Raw genomic sequence first — 23,719 nt, forward strand, 5'->3', positions numbered from 1 at the left:
ATACTTGTGAATTGGTCCAGGTAGTCAGCAGTAACAGACACATGGTTATGAGTTAAGGGCACCGCGCACCTTTTCTACCTCCCTGGAAAAGCTGGTGGGGCGACCCTAAGCCACCCTCTTCAGATCCTGATCCCCGCTCCCGGGATGTAGACGTTTACACACCCCGCCCACCCGCCGAGAACTCGAGCCCCGCCTCCGCACCGCTTCCCGGGCAGGCGGCGGGCGGGGCTCGCCACGTGGAGCGCAGACCCGATTCTCAGAAGGCGCCTACGCCGTTGCCGCGGCGCTACTCTTGGGCGTCCTCTCGACCTACGCCAATAGCGAAGGCCCTGCGGCCCTGGTTTACTCCAGCGCCGCTGACGTAACGTCCATCTTGGGGGACGTGGACAGAAGAAAAAGAAGCGTAAGGGGGCGCCGAGAATCGGCCCGGCGTAGAGTGCCGGAAGAGCGGCGTGGCGAGTAGGTGGCGGTACCCTAGCCGGGGGCGCGGCGGCGGTGGCGGCGAGGCAGGTACGCGAGCGGCGGGCCTCCCGAGGCACCCGCGCCTCTGCAGGGGCAGCTGCGAGACCGGCGTGCGCGCTAGGGCGCGGGCCACTGCGTGGGTGCTGCGGGAGCGCGGCGCCCAGCAGGTGCAGGGCCATCCCCGGGTCGGGGCCTGCGAGTGGTCCTGGGGCGGGCCGGAGCGGTCTTGGGGCGGGCCGGGAGCGTGGGCCGAGAGATGGCGGCCGGGCCGGGTCGCCCAGAGGGCGCTGCAGGGCCCCGGCGCGCTCCCATATGCTGGGTCGCGAAGGCCCCGGGGTCTTCAAGTGGCTCCGGGCACCAGACCTCCCTTGCCATCTTTGGCTATACCCAGGAACTGGCCCAGGTTTAGGCTTGGAGACTGAGGGCGTTTTCTCAGTCTGGGAATCCGTAACCACTTCCCAGTCCGCTTGCCTTGGTCGTGCTTTTATACCTGGGTTTACATCTGGCGGCACACCGATGTCCGGGTGTCTTGTGTGCGGTTTCCCGCAGCCTGCTTGATCTTTCGTTATCCTCTCTTCCCCTCTCCTTCCATTCCCCACCCTTGCTCCACCCAATGGCAGGGAAATTTGCTCACTATGGTCTTTTGCAGTAGGGAGTGCAGCTGTGATAGTTCCTTCCTGGCACGCTCAGATCCCCTCTCCCCCCATCCTCTCTGAGGTGATGAGATTTATCACCCGGTCTTTGTCCTTATCAAGTGGTGAGCCATATACCGAGCATGAGTTTCTGGGTGAACTTTGTTGGGACTGAAGTTCAGTTCTCTATCCACATCAAGTGAGATAAGGGCTTTCTGCTTGGAATGTTTAAAGAAGTAGTGGAGAAATGCTCTGAATCAAAACATGGAAAGTTCACCTCGTGACATTGAGTCTAGACACACACATACCCTTTGCTCCATGGAATCAGCTGACTGCTTCTTGAGGGTATAAAAACTCTGGCAGAATGAACTCCATTGCAGTGAGGGAGTGTGCTTAACAGTCTGTATTTTTTGATTGGGGAGTTCAAGCCATTAACATTTAGTGTTATTACTGTAAAGGCATTACTTCATCCATTTTGTCCTTCAGCTTTCTGTTGTCATATCATTCTGTTGTCTGTCTTCGTATCCTTTTTGTTTGTCTGTGAACACACTCACTCTCATTTTGGAAGGATTGTTTTGCCAGATACAGAATTCTTGGCTGGCAGTTTTTCTCTTTCAGTACCTTAAATACATCATACTTCTTTCTTCTCTCCTTCATGGTTTCTAATGAGAGGTTGGCACTTAATCTTATCAACAGCTTTTCTCTTGCTGCTTTCAGAATCCTCTATCTCTGATATTTGTCATTCCTGATTAGTAAGTGTCTCAGGGTAGGTCTTTTCAGGTTTATTCTGTTTGGGGTGCATTGTCCTTCTTGGATACTAATATTTATAAGGGTTGGGAAGTTTCCAGTCATTATTTCTTCAAATATTCTTTCTACCCCTTTTCCATTCTCTTCTCATTCTGGGACACCATTAATGCAAATGTTTGTGTGTTTCGTGTTTTTATTAAATTTCCTGAGACTCTGTTCCATTTTTTCCATTCTCTTCTCTTTCTATTCTTTTGTCTTTTCCAGTTCAGATGTTCTGTCTTCAAAATCACTAATTCTGTCTTTGAGCAATTCAAATCTGCTCTTAGGTGCCATTAATGTATTTTTAATCTCATCCGTTGTGTCTTTCATTCCCATAAATTCTTTGCTTTTCTTTGCAGGCTTTCAAATTTTTCTTTATGCTTTCCCAGTGACTTTTTAATATCCTTTATTTCTTTAGTTACATTTTCTTTAAGTTCTTTGAAGTGATTTGGGAGAGTTGTGTAATTATCACTGATTGTTTTAAATCCTGTATCTCTTCAGGATATTTTAGTTTGTTCTTTTGGCTGGGCCATCTCTTCCTGTTTCCTAGTATGGCTTGTAATTTTTTGCTGATATCTAGGCATCTGAATATGTTTGTGAATTTATCTGATAGCTAATTTCCCTCTCTTTTCTACTCTTTTTTTTTTTTTTTGCAGCTCTTCTTTGATATTCAGTTCAACTTATTCTCAGTCATTAAAATTGCCTTGCTTAAGTTTTCAAAATTGGGGCCAGGGACTCACTAGCGGGGTGCACATTTTCTCCCAGGGGTTGGATACAGGGAGGGCAACAGTTTTTGTCCATGCAATTTCCATACTGGCCAGCAGATGGCACCAGCCAGCACACCTTTCTATTGATACATTTTAGCCTGGGCTTTCCTGTGTTCCGTGTTGAATCTCCAGATGGGAGGTTCAGAGTAGGCTCTGCTGGGCAAATTCACTGAAGAAAAGCACCCCCACTGCCCCTCCCTTTTCCCTTGAAACAGCTAACAGGGAAGAAGATGTCTCCTCTCTTCTCAGTGGGTTTCAGTGAGCCAGGAATTTTATCCCAACTTAATAGATTGGGGGTGGGGGGGTGTTAACTCATGTTGGTCCTTTGGCTTCTTTGTCTCTCTGTCCCTCATCCTCCTGGGAGTTGTGTAGCACTGTCCTGGTCTGCTGACCCCCAAAGCAGGTCCCTCAGCCAGCTTTTGGCTCTTTCTCTGTTGTTTTTGAAAGCATTCAGCTCTGCCTCTTAGTCCATCACCATTTTCCCACAATACTCCCTCATGTTTTGAGACACATTTAAGAGGGGTGGGATATGTACCAATCCACAGAGCCAAAGTTAGAAGGAGGCCTGCAAGCAAAGAAGGTGCAGTATTTTTCTTATCTTGTGAAAACAGCAGTGGCTCTGTAGCATAAGACCTACAATAACGAAATGCTTACCCTGCATGCATACTAGGAAGGAGTCCCTTACTGTTTTGTAGAAGGAACTCTTCTTAGTATAAACCTCAAGTTTGAGCAGGGAGGGGGAAATGCCTATAACCATCATCTTCAACGCTGAGGTTTCTTACTCATCCTCTGCCTGACATGCCCACAATCACTTGAATAGCCAGTTCCTTGGAGGTGTTGCCACCTACACCTTCTTCCCAGGGCACAGGAGTATGCTTTTCATGCCTCTGGGGAAGCAGAAAGAAAGACCTGGCAGCAGCCTCTGGCCTTTCCTCCCTCTTCTTGTGACTGGCAAGGATCAAGCTGACTTCAAAATATGTAGGTTACAGGGTTTTGCTGGTAGGTGGTACTGGGAAGGTGGCAATGGCTGCGGATGTTGAATCTATTGATCTGTAGTAACCCCCCAATGGTATAGGAAATGTAGTGAAGATTTAGTATCAATACATAAACATAAAGTTTTTTTATCACTGAAAATATTCCTTACCCTAAATCATTATTTGCTTACATAAACTCTAAGATGGTCCTTGGAAGGGAAAGACTAGGGTTGGGACCTGGGCAGCAGGCCTGTGTTCTTTCTTTCTCTTATGTAATATAGAGGAGTGGGGGATTTTCCATAAAACAAGCAGGTTTTGGAGCAGGAAAGTCAAGTTTTTACTCTTAGCGTACACAAAGTGAAGGAAAAGAAAATGAATTGTCTAGTTTTTTTTTTTTTAAGATTTGTTCATGCCCCCTCTCCTACCCCCCATTGTCTACTGTGTGTCCCTTCGCTGTGCGTTCTTCTGCATCTGCTTGTCTTCTTTTTAGGCTACACAGAGATCCGATCCCAGAGCCTTCCAGAGTAGGGGAGAGGTGCTCAATCTCTTGTACCACCTCAGTTCCGCTGGTCTGCTGCATCTTTTATTGTCTCTCCTCTGTGTCTCTTTTGTTGCATCATCTTGCTGCGTCAGCTCTCTGCTCGGGTCAGCTTGCTGCACTGGCCAGCATTCTTGCATAGGCCAGCATTCCACTCAGGCCAGCTCACCACACAGGCCAGCACTCCACATGGGCCAGCTTGCCTCACCAGAGGCCCCAGGAATCAAGCCCTGGATCTCCCATATAGTAGACGGGAGTCCAATCGCTTGAGCCACGTCTGCTTCTTTAGTGTTCTTTTATTATTCATTTTTTGAAATGCATTCTGCAGGTACAGTGATCAGTGACCACATTTCAGCATGCTGAGTCAAGTTTACCGCTCTGGGTTCCAGCCCTTCAACCAACATGTCCTGCCCTGGTTCCAATCCACAGCAGTCTCCAGATTTCGTATGTACCACAGGAAATTTATAAGTATGTGGGTAGTTTGGTAGTTGAAGTGTGCTTCAAACAGTTTTAAAGGAGAAGAAAACTATAATTGGGGTAGAACTGGACAGAGGCACTTAGCAAGAAGGCACCTTACTAGTGAAATGTTCCAAATGTGTGTTTGACAATAAAGTGTTACCTGTATTCATCCCCCTCCCCCAAATTTTTATAGGCTGTTTTTGTTCATTATTTTGTAATTAAACTCTTTATTTTGAAATAATTATAGATTCGCTTGCAGTTGTGCAAAATAATACAGAGAAAACATCCTGATATTGACATTGATATAACTGAGTCACAGAACGTTTCCCTCCACAAGGATCCTTCCAGTTTTCCTTTCATAGCCACAACTACAGTCCCCCTATCCCTAACCCCTGGCAACCACTAATCTGTTCTCCATTTTTATAATATTGTCATTTCAAGAATGTTATATAAATGGAATCATGTAATATGTAACCCTTGGCATTGTTTTTTTTCTCACTCAGCATAATTCTCTGGAAATTCAAGTTGTCTTTGTCAAATAGTTCATTCCTTTTTATTACTGAGTAGTGGTCAATGGCATGGATGTACCACTGTGTAAACATTCACCCATTGATGATTATCTGGGTTGTTTCCATTTTTTATTATTATAAATAAGGCTACTGTGAACATTCATGTACAGGTTTTTGTATGTGTATTAGTGTTCATTTCTCCAGGATAAATGTTTAGGAGTACAGTTGTTGGGTCATATGGTAGTCACATGTTTGATTTTTTAAGAAACTGCCAAACTGTTTTTACAGAGCAGCTGTACCATTTTACATCCCCACCAATGCTCTGTCAGTGTTTCCTAGCATCCTCACCAGCATTTGGTGTTGTCTTTTTTTAGCCATTCTCATAGGTGTGTAGCAATATCTCATTCCTTTTCCCTGGTGGATAATGAGGTTGAATATTTTTTCATGTGTATTTTTGCCATCTTTATATACTCTTCGGTGAAATGTCTGTTTATATGTCTTTTTCTGATTTTTAAAGTTGGATTGTTTATTTATTTTTTTACTATTGAGTTTTAAGAGTTCTTTATACCTTCTAGAAAATAATCCTTTGTTGGCTATGTGGTTTGCAAATATTTTCTCATCTGTAGCTTGTTGTTTTACCCTCTTAACAGGGTCTTTCACGGAGCAAAGTTTTAAATTTTGATGTGGTCAAATTTAACAGTTCTTCCTGTCTTGGATTGTAATTTAGTGTCCTGTCTAAGAACTCTTTGTTTGCATAGCCCTTGATCATGAAGATCTTCTCACTGTTCTTTTCTGAGTGTTTTATTAACATTTTACAGTGTACATTTAAGTCCATGATGCATTTGAGTTAATTTCTGTATAAATGTGTGATGTTTAGTTCAAGTTTCAATTTTTTGACTGTCCAGTGCTCCAATGTCATTTGTTGGAAAGGCTGTTGATAGTATTTTTTTTTTTTAAGATTTATTTTTTATTTCTCTCCCCTTGTCTGCTCTCTCTGTCCATTTGCTGTGTGTTCTTCTGTGACTGCTTCTGTCCTTATCAGTGGTACCGGGAATCTGTGTTTCTTTTTGGTGCCTCATCTTGTGTGAGCTCTCTGTGTGTGTGGCGCCATTCTTGGGCAGGCTGCACTTTCTTTTGTACTGGGCGGCTCTCCTTATGGGGCGCACTCCTTGCGCGTGGGGCTCCCCTACGCGGGGACACCCCTGTGTGACATGGTACTCCTTGCATGTGTCAGCACTGCGCATGGGCCAGCTCCACATGGGTCAAGGAGGCCCAGGATTTGAACCGCGGACCTCCCATGTCGTAGGCGGACGCCCTATCCATTGGGCCAAGTCCGCCTCCCTCTTTATAGTATTTTAAGTTGACTGTATCCTTGACACCTAAATCTTATCAATGGTGTATTTCCAAACCTCCCTGCGAGATGACTTGCTTCTGGAAAACCTCTATTTCTTCTTCCTGTAAAGAAGAAATAGTGTGAGGATTAAAAATTCGGGGTTTGGAGCCAACTCCCTGGACTTGAAAACCAGCTCTGCTACTTAACTTGCTAAGTAACTTAGTGATTTAAAACTATCTATTTAGGTCACGATTCTCTGGGTTGGCATTTTGGGCTGGGCTCAGTTGCATAGTGGTTCTGTGTGTCAACTCTCAAGTCAGCTCAAGTTGGTTTTGGGGCATGGGGGTGGGGGTCTCTGCTGGGGTGGTGGATCATATTTCTGTTCCATGTGGGTTCTCATCCTTCCATGTGCAATCCTTGGTTTCTTTACATGATGCACAGTTCCCTAGAGCAGCATGCAGGGAGGCTGCAAGAGCTCTGGAGGTCAAGCTCAGAATATATACGGTGTTACTTCTGCTTCGCTGTATCTGTCAAAGCAAGTCACAGGGTCAGCCCATATTCAAGGAGTGGGAAAACAGATTCCAACATTGATGGGAAAAGCTGAAAAACATTGCGGCCATTTTTGCAGTCTGGTAATGTTGGCAAGTTACTCAACTTCTCTAGGCTCTAATGATCTTTTTTATAAAATGGGAATAATAATGACACATAATAATACCTAACACATGAGGCTCTTATGAGAATTAGGTTGATGATGATGATAATAGCTAACATTTATAATACCAGCTAATATTTATTGTGTTTACTTTGTACCAAGCACTGTTTATATTTTAACTCATTTTATCATCCCTTACAACAACCTTTTGAGATAGGTAAGATGGTAACAGCAGAGTAGAGATTCCAACACAGGCTGTCTGGCTCCAGAACCTATACTTGTGTCTTATACCACTCTGCCTCTGTGTAAGGTATACAAACCTTTACAGAGCTCCTGGTATGTAGAAGGATTCACTTCAATATTTTTGTTGTTGTTGTAGTTTGTTTTTCTTCCTATTACTTTTGTTGATATTACAATTTATTCTTACTAGCTTCAGAAGCACTCTTTGATCTTGCCCATATATTTTTAAATTTTATTAATATATTCAGGTTGTTCTAGAGCCTGTAGCCCTGTGTTCAGTGGCCATGATAAACAGAAAAGAAATGAGAAAGGCAAAATGAGAAAGGATCTGGAGACAGTTATGGGATGGGGAGTCCATGAAGAGAAATAGAAATCACATGAGGCCTCTTCTCATTCACGCCTGAAGATAGCTATTCCTGAGTAGGAAGGAATACTGCTAACGAGGGAAAGGGCTTCTCCTCCCTTGGAGTATGATCCTCATTACTTCTGAGGAGTACCGACAACCCTCACCCCCCACACATATACAAACATCAGTACCCCTTGAACCTACTAGGAGGAATCGACTTTTCTTTGGGACTTAGAGCTTAAAGATTTTTTTAGCAGAGGGAAAGGGTTACTCATCCAGAAGGCTTGACTTTTCCCTAACTAGTCAGGGCTTTCTCAGACCTCAACTGAGACCCCGAAAAGTGTAATTACGCTGTTGAACATAAAAATTTCTGCAAGAAAGGTAGGCTAAGTATGGGAGGATGAAAAGTGGTGCTCACCCAGAAACCAAAAAAGCCCATGGAGCTCTCCTTGGTGCTAGAACCCACTTGACCTAAGTTTTTACCTGCTTGAAACTTGTTAGTATTTGTGACCTCTTCTTGAACATTGCCACTCCTGATCCACTGCCGTAACTCATTGCCTGCAGACAGAATGACTCTTGTCTGCCTGGCACCGAGCGATGTCACACTCCCCTGCTGATACAGACTGTGGGTCAGAAGTCTCATTCATGGCCTGCTGGGTTCTGAGTGGTTTCTGCTGTTCGTTTGATCATCTGGACTGACATGCTTACCACTACCTGTTGCCCATGACGTGCCCTCCAAAGCTGCCCCACCCATGCTTACCACCCTTTCAGGACAGGACAGTAGATGAAAATGGCCAGCAGGCCTCCTGACAGGTGTCAAAGGGATATGCAATATTCAAGTACAGCTCCAGGCTTTGCATGCAGCCCCCAGTGATCCCAGGTCCAAACCCCAGGGGAGTACGTCTCTCCCTCCACCAGCCCTTTCTCAGGTCAGCTAGGCCAGAAACTATTATATATTCAGCTTTTAAGCTTAGGCTTAGGTATTTATAATCTCTCAAAACTGAGCCAAGATACCTGTTAATTACCCTAATTAAGAAAGGTGGCCCTCCATGAAATGTAGCCCAACAACTCTGTACCTCTCATCATATGAGCCCTTTGGTCTCTTGGACTCACTCAGCAGGGAGAGACAGTCCACCAGTGGATCTAGCAAGGGTGCCAGAGCCTTAGCCCTATCCCAGATGATCAGAGTTTTTGCTTTTCTGGATATCTTGTGCCAGGAACTGGACTGCAAGCCTGCGAGAAAAGACTATTATCATCTTTCTGGTATCTCCACAAACCTGAAACAGTCACTTTTAAAAATGGTTATTAAACAGAAAAAAGAAAGGACTCTTTACCACTACATCAGAAATATTCTTTCTAAGGTTTATGTGTGAAGGAGGCAGGAAGGGGGGAGAACACAGTGATCTTCAGTCCATGAGAATGAAATTCTGCCTGCTTTACCCACCATTGTTATAGTATAGAGAATACAGTGAGAAGCTAGATTATAGTCAAGAAAAGAGTGAGTGGTCCAGAGGTTAAGACAGAAGATCTAGAGAAACTCTGAAAAATTCATCTGTAGATAGAAAAGGAGATGGTAATGGTTGATTCAAAATGAGGTAGTTACTCTTAATAGCACAATTGTAGAATGATCGAGAAGGTAGCTTGGGATAATTTTTTTTTTTAATTCATTCAAATTTTTTATTACTTATTAATTGCCTGTGGTGACACATAGAGGACTCTTTTGGAGGAAGTGCCTAAGGTTGTTGGTCCTGTTGAGAACCTGTGTTAGCCTTCTGTCTTGTTTACTGAGATCAGGGAGCGCCACGAAGTGAAGGTCCATTTGTTGTAAGACACCCCATTCCCCAACATCCATAGCCAGCTTTTCCTCTCCCTCCAGGCCTCACCCCACCCACCTGCCTGTGCACTCATCCTCCTCCTATGTCAGTGACAATTAGGGTAGGTGCATGGAACAGAAACCTCAAAATAATAATGGCCTAAACAGACAGATATATATTTCCTTCTGTTTGCACTGAAAGAAGCTTGGCAATCCTAAGAGAATCTAGGCGATTTGGCCTTCCATAGTAGCTGTGTGAAATCATCAGGGGCCCAGGCTCCTCCTTTCTTGTTGCTTCACAATTCTTAACGTGTTTTCTTGTAGTCAGAAATGGCTGTTTGAGGTACAACCATGTGCGTTCCAAACAGCAGAATGGATGAAGGGAAGAAGGAAGCACTTCTTTTTTTTTGTAAGGAAAATTCGTAGAAGCCCCACATAACATTTTCACATGTGTCTTTTTAGTCAGAATTTTGTTACATGCTCATACCTAACTGAGCAAGAAAGGCCAAGAAAAGTAGTCTTTTAATTGGCAGCATTGTGCCTGGGTAAAAGAAGGCACTGCCTTACTTCGGGCTTTATTCAGAAATCTGTTCACCTTTTTCATCAAGAATATTTTTTTTGCCCCCTTAGAAATCTTGCACAGAGTTGCAAGAAAAAAGAATCAGGAAAGGATTACTTAATGGCAGATGTTGAAGGAATAGAAGGAAAGTATCTGAATTCAACATTTCTTCTCCTTCAGAAAGATTTCCAGTTTCCTTTATCATTGGTGCAGACATCTCAATCTGTACTGCCATGTCAGGGAGAAAATCACACTTGGATTAGTTATAATTATTTTATATTCCATACCAGTACTTTGTTCCTCATCATCTTTGCTAATCAGGCTCTCTTCATAGTAGTGTAGTTTATTTAAAGGCATATGTTTACTTTTCTTATTACGAAAGCAATGAATTTTATTGTATAAATTGGGAAAATGTAGGAAAGAATAAAGAAAAAAATTAAAATTTCCCAGAATCCCATCAAGAGATGAAATTGTATTATTTTACTCGCTTCATCTTTCTATGCATTTAGGTATGTATATGAAACTGCAATATTATGAGCATTTTTCTGTTATTAAAATTCTAAAAATGCTAATTAATCTTTTTCTGAACATGGAATTTCACAAATTTCTGAATACGGAATTGTTGGGTAAGAAAATGTGAGCATTTTTTAAGGCTTTTGATATATTTTGCCAGCACACCTTCAGGAAAGATAGGTTAATTTATGCTCTTCTCCAGTGGTGTTTGAATGTGCCTCTGTCTGCATACTAGTTGTAAACTACCATTCAATACCACAATAAGAGCATGCTTGTTAAATATAGCTCCTGATATACTGTTTTACTCAGTTAATAATGATAAAGCTTTTTTTTTTTGTAGCTTAACTGATTGATATCGTGCGTGGAGAACTACTGTGTATTTCATCTTTTTTCTTGTATTTGGTTTTGTTTGGGGGCTACAGGTTATGTCCAGCCTTCAGGCATCAGGCATGTTCGTTCTTGGAGCAACATCCCCTTTATCACTGTACCCCTCAGTCGCGCACATGGCAAGTCCTTTGCCCACCGCAGTGAGCTGAAGCATGCTAAGAGGATCGTGGTGAAACTTGGAAGTGCTGTGGTGACCCGAGGGGATGAATGTGGCCTGGCACTGGGGCGCCTGGCATCGATCGTTGAGCAGGTGATTGCCAAAATGGGAAATTCCGCTGAACTGAAACCAGTAGGGTTTTTAGCCTGTTGGCTCAGCCTTATCACACTAGTGAAAATAGTCTCGATTTGAGCATGATAGATTTAAACCTAGTTTGGAAAGTAACCTTCCCCAGGGAAGAAAATGGCCCAAGGCAAGGAAAGGGAATGTCAAGAAGTACAGTTGATTCTGTAGAGTTAATTCCTCAGGCTTCTTAGTGATAAGGAGATGCATATCATGATTCTTTTTTTTTTTGAGTTACCAGGACCAGGGATTGAACCTGGGACCTCTCATATGTGAGAAACTGGCACTCAGGCCTGAGCTACACTGGCTCCCCCAAGTTGGTTCTTTTTCATGTCTCTGTTGTGTTTTGTTTTTAGGAGATTTACCCTGGGACCTCATACATGGGAAGCAGGTGCTGAACCACTTGAGCTACATCCGCTCCCCAATGTCAATGATTCTTTTTTTTCTTTTTTTTTGTTTCAATGTTTCTTAATCCTGACTGCATATTAGTGTCATCCAAAGGGGCTAGAATCAGCTGGGCTTTGCATCAAACCATTTAATAAATATCTCTGGGATGGTTACCAAGCAGCTGTGTTTTCAGAGTTCCCAGGTGACTCTACAGTGTAGCCAGGGTGAGTTTCCTGATGGATGGATTTAAGTATTGAACGTTTTTTTTTCCTGTTTTGGTGGGCTTTTAAAAAAAATTAATTGCCCAATAATATTCAAATAAATATAAGCTATTATTGCATAGATTTCCTAAATTTGGGTATTTGAAGAACTTACCAGGTGCCAGGGAACACACTCATGTAAGACTTTCATTTGAAGGCACAGGATACAATGAAGGAAGAGAGTACAGGCAAACATGTGGATCCAAGAGACAACCTAACCACAAGCTTCCCATGGTCTTTATTTGCACATGGACCATACTTTATCTCCAGAATGAGCCACCAAAATTTGCAAGCAATCTTTACTTCAGGCAAGCTCAAAATTGAAGGTCCCAGTGGGGACTTTATATAGTCAAGCCAGGCTGGCTGCAAGTTATCAGTAAAGAAACTGACCTGGGGAATCAGCAGCAGAATTTGGACTTTAAACATCATATCCTAAATCCCATTGCCCTTATCTTAGTGGAATCTGCAGACTTTTCCTGTGGAAAGCTAAATAGTCATTATCTTAGTCGTAAATATATTTAGGCTTTGCGGGCCATAAAATCTGTCTTAACTATTCAATTCTGCTGTTGTAGCATGAAAGCAGCTGTAGACAATACATAAAGGAATAAGGATGGCAGTGTTCCAGTAAAACTTTATTTAAAAACAAGTGGGAGGGAAGCAGACTTGGCCCAGTGGTTAGGGCGTCCGTCTACCACATGGGAGGTCCGCGGTTCAAACCCGGGGCCTCTTTGACCCATGTGGAACCGGCCCATGCGCAGTGCTGATGCACGCAAGGAGTACCATGTCATGCAGGGGTGTCCCCGTGTAGGGGAACCCCACATGCAAGGAGTGCGCCCTATTAGAAGAGCCACCCAGCACGAAAGAAAGTGCAGCCTGCCCAGGAATGGTGCGGCACACACGAAGAGCTGACACAACAAGATGATGCAACAAAAGAAACACAGATTCCTGGTGCCGCTGATAAGGATAGAAGCGGTCACAGAAGAACACACAGCGAATGGACACGGAGAGCAGACAACTGGGCGTGGGGGAAGGGGAGAGAAATAAATAAATTTTTAAAAAAATAAAAATAAAAACAAGTGGGTAGGGGAGCAGATGTGCCTCAGTGGTTGAGCCCCAGCTTCCCACATACAAGGTCTTGGGTTCAATCCTTGGCCCCAGTAACTCCAAAACAAAAAACAAAAAACAAGTGGCAAGCCAATAATAAGAAACATATCCAGGTATGCCCAGCAACAATGATAGAGTTTTTCCAGTCCAGCTGTAAATCAGCTCTCTGTTTCTTAACCATATTTATGTTTTTAAAAATAACTTTCCTTAGGCGGTCAGATTAGGAAGCTGCTAACTTGAAACATGATGGAATTTTCTTATATATTCTATACTAAACTATTATTATCAAAGTCTGCTTCCAGTTCATCAGGGTCAAGTCAATTTAACCAATATTTATCAAGTGGCTACATTTTGAGGAGCAGTCAAAGTATTCCAGCATTTTGTCTCTGCCCTTAGGGAGTTAGAACTAGGACTTCCTAAACAACTAGATTATTGTTCTAGGCGGTAAATAACCAAGTGAGTGGACCCAAAAGTTAATGACTGACAGGCTGGGAGATGGGAAAGTCGAATAAGAGTTTAGTTCTTGAGGTTTCCTCAGAGAGCTGGGAAGTAGCCTGCTGGTTGGCTTTATGCTGAGAGAAGGGTTCCAACACTTCTAGCTGCACATGTGAATGGTACTTCCTGGAGTTGTGCAACCCCCTGGTTCTGGGAAAGGGACAGAGAGACTCAGAGTGGATTCCAGGTGGGCAAAGACAGAGACGAACCTGACTTGCTGATGGGGCTGGGAGGAGGTGGGCTTGAAAGCAGTGGTGATTGTCTGTTTGGGAGAGGGCAGTAAAGTGCATGATTCCCTTTAGGCAGGGCTCTAAAGCCAAGTAGGGGAGTTGGGGTTTTATCTCAAAAGCAGATTGAAGAACTGAGCTGAGGAGAAACTTGATGAAAACAGTAGGGAGAGCCTGGAAATGGTTTGCTTAGGCCACCAGCCCCCCTCCTAGGAGTCACAGTGGACCTCACAGAACAGCTCTCTAGATCCGATACGCAGAGTCAACCATCTGGTCCAAGGCCATCCAGATTGTGTTAGACAGACTCCGAAGCCAATTTAAAGTGGCCAAAGATGGGATCTTTTGAAATTAGTAAATTGAATTATCGCAGTAAACTTAAAACACATGAAATATGTTTAAATCTATGAGTTTGTAATGGTTTGTTTTTTTAAATCTCATTGGTGTTCTTTAGAGGACACTAGAGAATCCACTCATTTTTAAAAATAGTAAATAAAGGGAAATAAATATTTATCTTGATTTTCATATGCACACTGTACTTTAGGGTAAGCAGTAGTTGGTGGAGTAAGATTTCCCTTTATGGAAGTATTCTAGCCTATAAATGAAGTGATGATTGAATTAGAATATCAGTGTTTTGCATCCTCTACTGAATTAATGGATGTTGGTAAGGATCATCAACAGCTGCTAACATCAAACAAGAAAGACACCCGGGCATTATGTGCGCCCTCCTTGGACATGAACAAGACCACCGATACAGATTTCTTGGGAAAAAAGTCAAGCCTCTCTATATCTAAAACCAGTTTATGGGAAATTTAGTGGATGTATTAAACAATACCATAGGGATACAATCAGCAAAATCTAGACTGGGGAATCTAAAGGAAAAACAACCCCATTTCCTTAACAAAAAAATTGCAAGGGAAAACAAAACAATGGGGGTGGGGAACCTATTGATTAAAAAAGATTTAGGAGGCTTTTCAGTTAATTGCAGTGTATGGGCCTTATTTGCATCTGAAGTCAAGCAGGCTGAAAAACTGGGGAAATGTGAACATTGGTTAGATATTGGATATTAAGGAATTATTGGATCTTTTTTGATCATAATGGTTTTATGGATATATCCACGTATCTCTCTTGTCTTTTAAAGATTCCTGCTGAAATATTTACAGATGAAATAATGTATTTGGTGTCCGTAATTTGCTTTAAAACAATGCTGCTGAAGTATAGGGGTTATTGGAGAGTGGACAGTTGGCCATGAATAGGTAGCTGTGGAAGTGATGGGCAGGGGACTGTGCATGAAGGGTTATAATACTATTCTCAGCACTTTTGTTAACTATGAAGTTTTCTATGATGGGAAGTTTTTTTGTGTTGTTTTTTGCATGTGTGTGTGTATGTTTTTAATCATGGTTTGTCACAGCTGTATGAGTTCCCAAATCAGGTAATAGGGTTCAAGCATCAGGTGGAGAGAGATGGTTGGGAATATTGACTCTATATATCTTGAGTCTTTGCTTCCTTCATGTGACCACAACTGGTTCCAGGCAAACAGAGCAGAACAGAGTCAGCATCTGACCCTTGAGGATCAAACATGCCCAAGAAACAGCCTCATTTCCCAGAAGAAGCCTTAGAACCTGATAAGCCATGTACTAAAGTTTACATTGCAATTCCTAGCTCCAGATCTGGAGTAATTAGGCCTTCTGCACTATAGATTCCTATAGATACCATCAAGTCCTGTGGATCTCAAACCTGCCGCACACCAGAATCCCTTTATTAAACACATCTGATTTTTGTCTGCCACCTACCAAACAGAAATTTGAGACAGATTGTAGCAATCTATACTTTCCCCAAACAACCTGGGTGATTCTTACGGAGCCAGCCCACTGCCCTGCTGGGTCTCTTGTGAAGACAGGAAAGTGACTTGTGGTACCTTTTCCTTCCTCAATTTCAGGTGTCAGTGCTGCAGAATCAGGGCCGAGAGATGATGTTGGTGACTAGCGGAGCTGTAGCCTTTGGCAAGCAACGCTTGCGCCATGAGATCCTCCTGTCTCAGAGTGTGCGGCAGGCCTTGCACTCAGGGCAGAATCAGCTGAAGGAGATGGTGAGTGCTGCTTCCCTACAGCCTGTAACAGGGGCCCTCAGCCTCCTTCCCTGTGCCTCACCCCTAACGTACCTTGTCTATTGGTGTATTCCAGGCAATTCCAGTCTTAGAGGCACGAGCCTGTGCAGCCGCCGGACAGAGTGGGCTGATGGCCTTGTATGAGGCCATGTTTACCCAGTACAGCATCTGCGCCGCCCAGGTGAGAGGCTGCACCTGCGGGGGGTGTGGGGACCTGTGAGGGCAGGTCCTGTGGAGCAAGGGGATTCTGAGCAGGGCCCCGGAGCTATGCTGCCAGAATACAGTCTTGGCCTCACCACTGGCCACTTGGGAGAACTAGAGAAAGTTTTTAAGTCGAATCTTTTTGTGCCTCAGTTTCTTCATCTTAATAACTGCCTAGCTCAGAGGGTTTTTGGAAGGACTCAATTAGAAAATATATGAAAAGCATTTAGTATATTGTGTGTAGTACATAGTATACTCTCAATAAGTGTTAAATCTTGTTATTTTACTAATAACTCTTAGGGCTACTATAAATTCCAGGACCCTGCAGACAGGAAAGTTAAGTGTCTTTAATTAGCTTTTCTACCTTTATCTGACTTGTTTCTCTTTATGTGTGGTTGCCTTCTATAATGGATATCTGTTGAGGGTAGAAGAGAAATAGGAAGACAGGTGTGGTTGGTTTGTTTCTCATTCACTCAACAAATATTTATTGAGTACCTACAGTGTACCAAAGAGTATGCTAGGTATGGGAGATACTGTGGTGATCAAATCAGACATGGTTCCTGTCCTCGTGGGACCTAAAAAAAATTCACCTTCTTTCATATCATTTATTTTTTACCTATATGTCTTGAATATTTTTTCAATTGTATTTTTAATCAACCATACACTAAATAGAAGCATCTGAATTATCAGTCACTTCATAAAACAACTGAAAAATCTAACTCCCTGAGTCACTCTTTCCAAACACCAGTTTGCTACCTCTGATCCGACCAATTACATAGATATTGTTTTACACCGTTTCACATTTTGCTTTTTTATTACCTATCACTTCTTCTGGTTCTCCATCCTTTTCACAGTTGCCATCCACAATATTTTGATATGCCAGAGTATCTTTGAATAATTGGTTGAAATAGAAAGCCTTCATCTTGTCCACCCTATTTCCTGTGGCCAGGGACCATTCTCTGTAACCTTAGATTTTGGGAGCATCAGCATAAAGAAAACAGAAATGCAGGTTTCTATCTCTGCTGTCCCTTCTCCACAATCCAATGATGGTTTTAGTCCTTAATGTTTTTAAAATCCTGGAGCTAGATCAGGACACTTAGGTCCAAGGACTGTACTTTTTTTTTCTTTTTAAATAATAAGAGCATTAAAAGTCAGTGCACATCAGCCATTGTTTCCATTGATGTGGGTATGAAAGAGCTAGAGGTCTTGCCCACCAGTTTCCCACAAGCAGCAATCCATGGGCCTCTTTTCTCGCATGCCCCTGCCTCCCCCAGTGATTTTATCAATGGGAATTCTTTGCCCTTTGCTCTTTAACCTGTGGTCCCTTATTTTCTTTAATAATCCTCCGTAGAAGACATTATCTGTGACTTTGGGAATCTCCAGTAAGTTATTTGCTAGGTCAAACACTTAAACAAGTATAATAGCTTATTTTTTTCTTTTTCTTCATAAAAATGAAATTGATTTGCATCTCAGCAGATTTCACTTCTCCATTTGTATTTTTTTTTTCCCTTGTGGGACTCTTTTCTCCTACCTTTGCAGTCAGATCCCCACCCCTTGGTGGTTAATATGTTTAAGCAGCAGGTATTTTCACTGGACCTTTAGCCCTGCCTGCCTCTCCTACAAAGATGTGTTTGCTTTTATTGTTTGACCTTTCACCATTATGACTAGTACTTAAATATTTAGTTTTGATCTAATCCTGTTTCCTATAGTACTGATCTTATCTAAAAGGAGTTCATATTCTTCTACAAAAATATACCCCAGGGAAGAGATGGGAATGGATGTGGCTCAGTGTTGAGCACCTGCTTCCCATGTGTGAGGTCCTGGGTTCAATCCCTGGTACCTCCTAGGAGGAAAAAAAAAAAAATATATATATATATATGTGTGTGTGTGTGTGTGTGTGTACACCCCATTCCATCTTCCCCCAAACTATTAACATATTATTCTCCAGTAGCTAATATAGGGGCCCTGGCATCTTATGAGTACATTACATTCAATGAGTGCATTGAATTACTTCATTCAGTCATGTTACTACTTTTCCTTTGTCACCCACATATTACCTATAATTAAGGCTGCTATTTTATCTTTGGTAATATTGCTGTTTTCTTCTCTGTCACCATAGCTACACCTTAGTTCAGGTCTTATCCTGCCCCAGTTTTGTTTCAGTTCCCTTCTTCTTGACCATCTACCTTCAGTCTTTTCTCCTTCAGCCTGCCCTACATAACAAGAACCCTCTTCCTTAAACATCAGGGGAGTTTCATTAAAACACTTACTCATGAGCTGCTTAGTTTGTGACCACTTAGTTTATTGCTTTCATCCTCATTTACCTTTTTGTCTGGCTGCACATTGTGTAATACTTTGATTCAAGCAAAAGGGCAGAGTTCTTTACTGCCCTACACCCATGTCTCCATTCTACCTTTGAGCAGCTTATGCTGCTCCCCTCCTCTCAACTGTTATGTGTAATTCTTCTCTGAGCTTCTAACGACAGACTCACCTCCATATCCCAAGTGCTCACAGTCCTTGTTTACTCCACTAGTGGTCTACTTCAGAGCAAGAACAGTGACAAGCTCTGTTCCATTTTGTCTAATATGCTTTTCCTAACAGGCTAAAGCATTTGTTCACTCACATGCCAAGAATTTAAGTCCCTGCTACGGCCAGCCCCTAAATCAGATGCTAGGATTCAGAGATATTTTAGAAATTAATGGATAGTCATTAATTCCCCCCAATATCTAAATTAATTTTCTAAATTTTGCAAATGATGATATTTGGTTGCTTTCTGATGAAAGTACTTTTGCAAGAAGTCTTTATGCTTCCTTAAATTTTCTTCAATCTCAAAGAATTAGATAAGCATTCAAAGATGTAGGTTCCATTCCAATCTGTGTGAAGTGCCTACTGTAAGCATCTTTTCTATGTTGCTCCTGGAAAGTTCATCAATTTCCCCTCTCCTCTGTTTTTGGTCTACTTAATCTGCTTAGATTTTGGTGACCAATCTGGATTTCCACGATGAGCAGAAGCGCCGGAACCTCAATGGAACACTTCATGAGCTCCTCCGAATGAACATTGTCCCCATTGTCAACACAAATGATGCTGTTGTCCCCCCAGCTGAGCCCAATAGTGATCTCCAGGGGGTAAATGTGGGTAAAGTATTCCTAAGGGTTGAGCATGCTGGAGACACTAATACTACGCTCTGCTGCATGTACTAATACCAGAAGCTTGGCATAAACAAGATAGAGCAATCAGGGGAAGCTGGCATCATGGAGCAGCAGCCACCTAAGCTCTTCTGAAGTTGGGGGGTTACATTCTACAGGGTGATGTGCTGTAGTGGTTTAAGATGGTGCTGTGAGCATGGCTTGTGTATTTCAATGGATAGAAGAAATGCATGTATGGAAAAGAGATTCGCCAGTAGGCAGTTTGCTTTGCAGGCAGAAGGGGCCTGAAAGAGCTGCCATCTGCACATTCTGGGTCATTGGTTTTACCTGCCAGAGCCTAGCTGAGTTCTGTGAATTTCTTTTTGCCTGCATACTTCACTCACTATGACTTTTTACCTGCATTCCAGGTCATTAGTGTTAAAGATAATGATAGCCTGGCTGCCCGTCTGGCCGTGGAAATGAAAACTGACCTCTTGATTGTTCTTTCAGATGTAGAAGGTACAAAGTAATGCCTTTTTCTTTTATCCAACTTTTGCATTTAATACTACATGTGTTGTCATATGAATACCCCTCCTTGTTTGAGTCCTTCTGACCCTATTTTAAACTATCGACCATTATTTCTGAGATGTAAGGTCTGACAGGTTTTTTATGACTCAAAGAGGGTGGTTGAGTCCAGGAGATGTAGTTTGATTGCTGAAATGTTGTTCTTCCAGGCACTCTCAGTTGTGTTTGTGTGTTGTAAACAGCTTTACTGAGATATAATTCACATACCATGCAATTTACCTATTTAAAGTTTACAATTCCGTGATTTTTAGTTTAACCACAGAGTTGTGCAGCCCTCATGACACTCAATTTTAGAACAGTTTCATCACCCCAAGAAGAAACTGCATACCCATCAGCAGTCATTTTCCATTTCTCTCCAATCACTCTACCCTCTGGAAATCACCAGTCTACTTTCCTTCTCTCTGGATTCGCTATTTTGGACATTTTGTATGAATGGAATCATAAAATACATGGTTCTTTGTAACTGGCTTCTTTAAGGTTCTTCTTTAAGTGTTGTGGCACCTGTCAGTACTTTGTCCCTTTTTATTTCCAAATAATATTCTGTTGTATGGATATATATTTTATTTACCCATTCATTAGTTGATGGACCTCTGGCTTGCTTCCATTTTTGGCTGTTATGAGTAACGCTGCTATGAACATTTGTGTATAAGAATTTGTGTGGACATATGTTTTTATTTTGCCTAGGAGTAGAATGGCTGAGTTGTATGGTAACTTTATATTTCATGCTTTGAGGAACTACCAGACTGTTTCCCAAAGTGGCTATACCATTTTACATTCCCACTAGCAGTGTGTGAAGGTTCCAGTTTCTCCACATTCTTGCCAACACTTGTTATTATCTGCCTTTTTTATTATAGCCATCCTAGTGGAGTGAGGTGATATCTCATTGTGATTTTTTTTAAAGATTTATTTATTTTATTTTATTTTTATTTCGTCCCCCCACCCCCACCCCAGTTGTCTGTTCTCTGTCTATTTGCTGCATGTTCTTCTTTGTCCGCTTCTGTTGTCAGCGACATGGGAATCTTTTTTTTTCCTTTTTGTTGCATCATCTTGTTGTGTCAGCTCTCCGTGTGTGCGGCTCCATTCTTGGGCAGGCTGAACTTTTTTTTGCGCTGGGCGGCTCTCCATACGGGGCGCACCACTTGCGCATGGAGCTCCCCTACACGGGGACAGCACTCCTTGCGCGCATCAGCACTGCACGTGGGCTAGCTCCACACGGGTCAGGGAGATCCAGGGTTTGAACTGTGGACCTCCCATGTGATAGACGGATGCCCTAACCACTGGGCCAAGTCCACTTCCTTCACTGTGGTTTTGATCACTTTTTTTTTTTAATGAAAATCACTGAACAGATTATTTAAAATTGAAGCCCCTGGAGAAAATTCAGTCTATATGGCCTCCATGTCTTTATGTATTACTCTCTAGTATTTCTCTTTGCTTTACCTTCCTTCAGGAAGGGCCCCTCTTGACTCTAACTTAACTGTATTCATTCTTCTCACTTTCTTAAGCTATTCTTATTTCGCAGTTCTACCCATAAAAATATAAGTGTGTCCAAAATAGATAAAACCTCCAGGATCCTGAAAATCCCCTATTACATTCCCAGGAGATCAGAAAAACCTGATTTAGTTTCTAGCCCAAAACCCAGGCAGGTTATAACAGCAAGATTCATTCTCCATTTTACACTTGAGCAGTGTAAGGTACAGGGAGTGGAGGCAAGAGGAAACATGGTTAAATTGATTTTTCTTTCGCCCATATTGAAAGTCAGAGCTATCATACCTATATGTCAGTATCTTTTTATGTAAGAAGTCTTGGTACCATGTTTATACACTAATTTGAAGTCTCAAGATAGGAACAGCTAAGTTGGAGTAAGTGTGAGCCATCCTGGAGAAGAAGGCATTTTAGTTAATCAACAGACTTTTACTGAATTTCTCCTTTGCACCAGGACTATGCTCGGTACTTTATAAATGTCAACTTATTCAATCCTTGGGGCAACAGTGAAAGTAGATAGGTTAATACAATTACATAGATGAAAAAATTAAGTCCAGATAACTTAAATGGTATATACAAAGTCACATTGCTAGTACTTAGCAGAAGCCGGTTTCAAATCTAAGTCTGCCCACTTTTTTTTTTTTTAAAGGTTTATTTATTTATTTATTTTCTCTCCCCTGCTGCCCCACCCCCCCAGTTGTCTGCTCTCTGTGTCCATTCGCTGTGTGTGCTTCTGTGACTGGGTCTGTCCTTATCAGCGGCACCAGGAATCTGTGTTTCTTTTTGTTGCATCATCTTGTTGTGTCAGCTCTCTGTGTGCAGCACCATTCCTGGGCATGCTGCACTTTCTTTCGCGCTGTGTGGCTCTCCTCACGGTGTGCACTCCTTGTGCGTGGGGCTCCCCTACGCAGGGGACACCCCTGCGTGGCACGGCATTCCTTGCGCACATCAGCACTGCACATGGGCCAGCTCCACACGGGTCAAGGAGGCCTGGGGTTTGAACCACAGACCTCCCATGTGGTAGACGGATGCCCTATCCATTGGGCCAAGTCCGCTTCCCTGTCCACTTTTTAAATCCATACTCTTCTCTTTCTCTTATGCTGCCTGGCAAAGTAAAGAGTGTGATTCTCAGAGATGAATTTGTAAAACCCAATTTGAACTTTATTTTAGTACTGAACTGTTTAAGTGCAGCTTGAAACACCAAAATTGGTCACTGGCATGCTTGCAATCTTTACTGTGATAGTTTAATTAGTTATCAACTTGAATATAGATTTTTAGAATAACAATTTTAAATATGATCTTTGTGGATTTGAGCAGCTACCATAAAGGATATAAGGTAGTACACAGAGTATCCGAATGCTAGGAACTCTTTGATGTCTTTGAGAAAGTTTTGGCTTCAAATTTTCCAACTTAGCCTATACTATTGTATGAAACTAAAATAGCCTCAAATTCAGGTCTGTGATCTAGCATTGTAGCTTCTGAAAAGAATCCAACCCTAAATCCTAGGAAAGCTGTAAGGTACTGGGTTGAGATAGATTGTGAGAGATTGTTTTTCCTCTCCTCGAAATTGCTGCATATGGGGAAGCGGACTTGGCCCAGTGGTTAGGGCATCCGTCTACCACATGGGAGGTCTGCGGTTCAAACCCCAGGCCTCCTTGACCCGTGTGGAGCTGGCCCATGCGCAGTGCTGATGCGTGCAGGGAGTGCCGTGCCACTCAGGGGTGTCCCCCGCGTAGGGGAGCCCCTCGCGCAAGGAGTGTGCCCCGTAAGGAGAGCTGCCCAGCACGAAAGAAAGCACAGCCTGCCCAGGAATGGCGCCGCACACACAGAGAGCTGACAACAAGATGACACAACAAAAAGAAACACAGATTCCCGTGCTGCTGACAACAGCAGAAGTGGACAAGGAATGCACAGCAAATGAACACAGAGAACAGACAACTGGGGCAGGGGGAAAGGGGAGAGAAATAAATAAATTGTTAAAAAAAATTGCTGCTTATGGTTTGCACTGCTGTTTTACATTGGATGCCAGTTTCCTCACTTCCCTGGTTTCCTCACCACCATCGCCCTCCCCCTGGCCCCAAGAGATTTTACATAGCAGGGTTGTATTAAAGATTTGGAATAAGGGAGAGGAGAGGGTGTGTTCAGCACAGGATAAGCAGTAAATTAAAACTAAGTACAAGACATCGCTGCCCCAAAGGTCCTTCAGCCATTTCCAAACCATGGAGAATTCTCCCTGTCTGTGTCTGCCTCAGGTCTTAACTTGCCTCCGTGTTCTCAAGTTCCTCTTCTCCCCATCTTTTTTCCCTTCGAAGGTTACTGCTTGCTCGTTTGCAAAGTGTAGTTCTGAAGGCTAACATTGGTTTGTTTGTATATAACATTTCCCTTTATTTTATGTCAGTTATAAAAGGGAACCATGTCTTATGATAATAAATCCAGAATGAATGCCAAGAGCTCTTCTGACTCAGCCTAACCTTCATAATGACAGAGTGGGGCCCTTAT

The 23,719-nt window shown here is 42.7% G+C and overlaps 1 protein-coding gene across 2 annotated transcripts in view; it reads left to right on the top strand.

Annotated features, from left to right (window-relative positions):
* Positions 1–274: 274 nt before the first annotated feature.
* ALDH18A1 (aldehyde dehydrogenase 18 family member A1) overlaps positions 275–23,719 on the top strand; it is a 42,041-nt gene continuing 18,596 nt past the window's right edge. The window contains exons 1-7 of one of the 2 annotated variants that reach the window (XM_004456951.5): positions 275–510; positions 4,488–4,603; positions 11,006–11,220; positions 15,660–15,809; positions 15,904–16,008; positions 19,001–19,159; positions 19,582–19,672. In XM_004456951.5, the coding sequence (XP_004457008.1) occupies positions 4,516–4,603; positions 11,006–11,220; positions 15,660–15,809; positions 15,904–16,008; positions 19,001–19,159; positions 19,582–19,672 (808 nt within the window). In that variant the 5' untranslated portion in view covers positions 275–510; positions 4,488–4,515. The remainder of the gene's footprint in view (positions 511–4,487; positions 4,604–11,005; positions 11,221–15,659; positions 15,810–15,903; positions 16,009–19,000; positions 19,160–19,581; positions 19,673–23,719) is intronic. The other variant, XM_004456953.4, reaches the window with a different exon arrangement.

This window comes from Dasypus novemcinctus, chromosome 6, assembly GCF_030445035.2.
Source record: "Dasypus novemcinctus isolate mDasNov1 chromosome 6, mDasNov1.1.hap2, whole genome shotgun sequence".
NCBI lineage: Eukaryota > Metazoa > Chordata > Mammalia > Cingulata > Dasypodidae > Dasypus > Dasypus novemcinctus.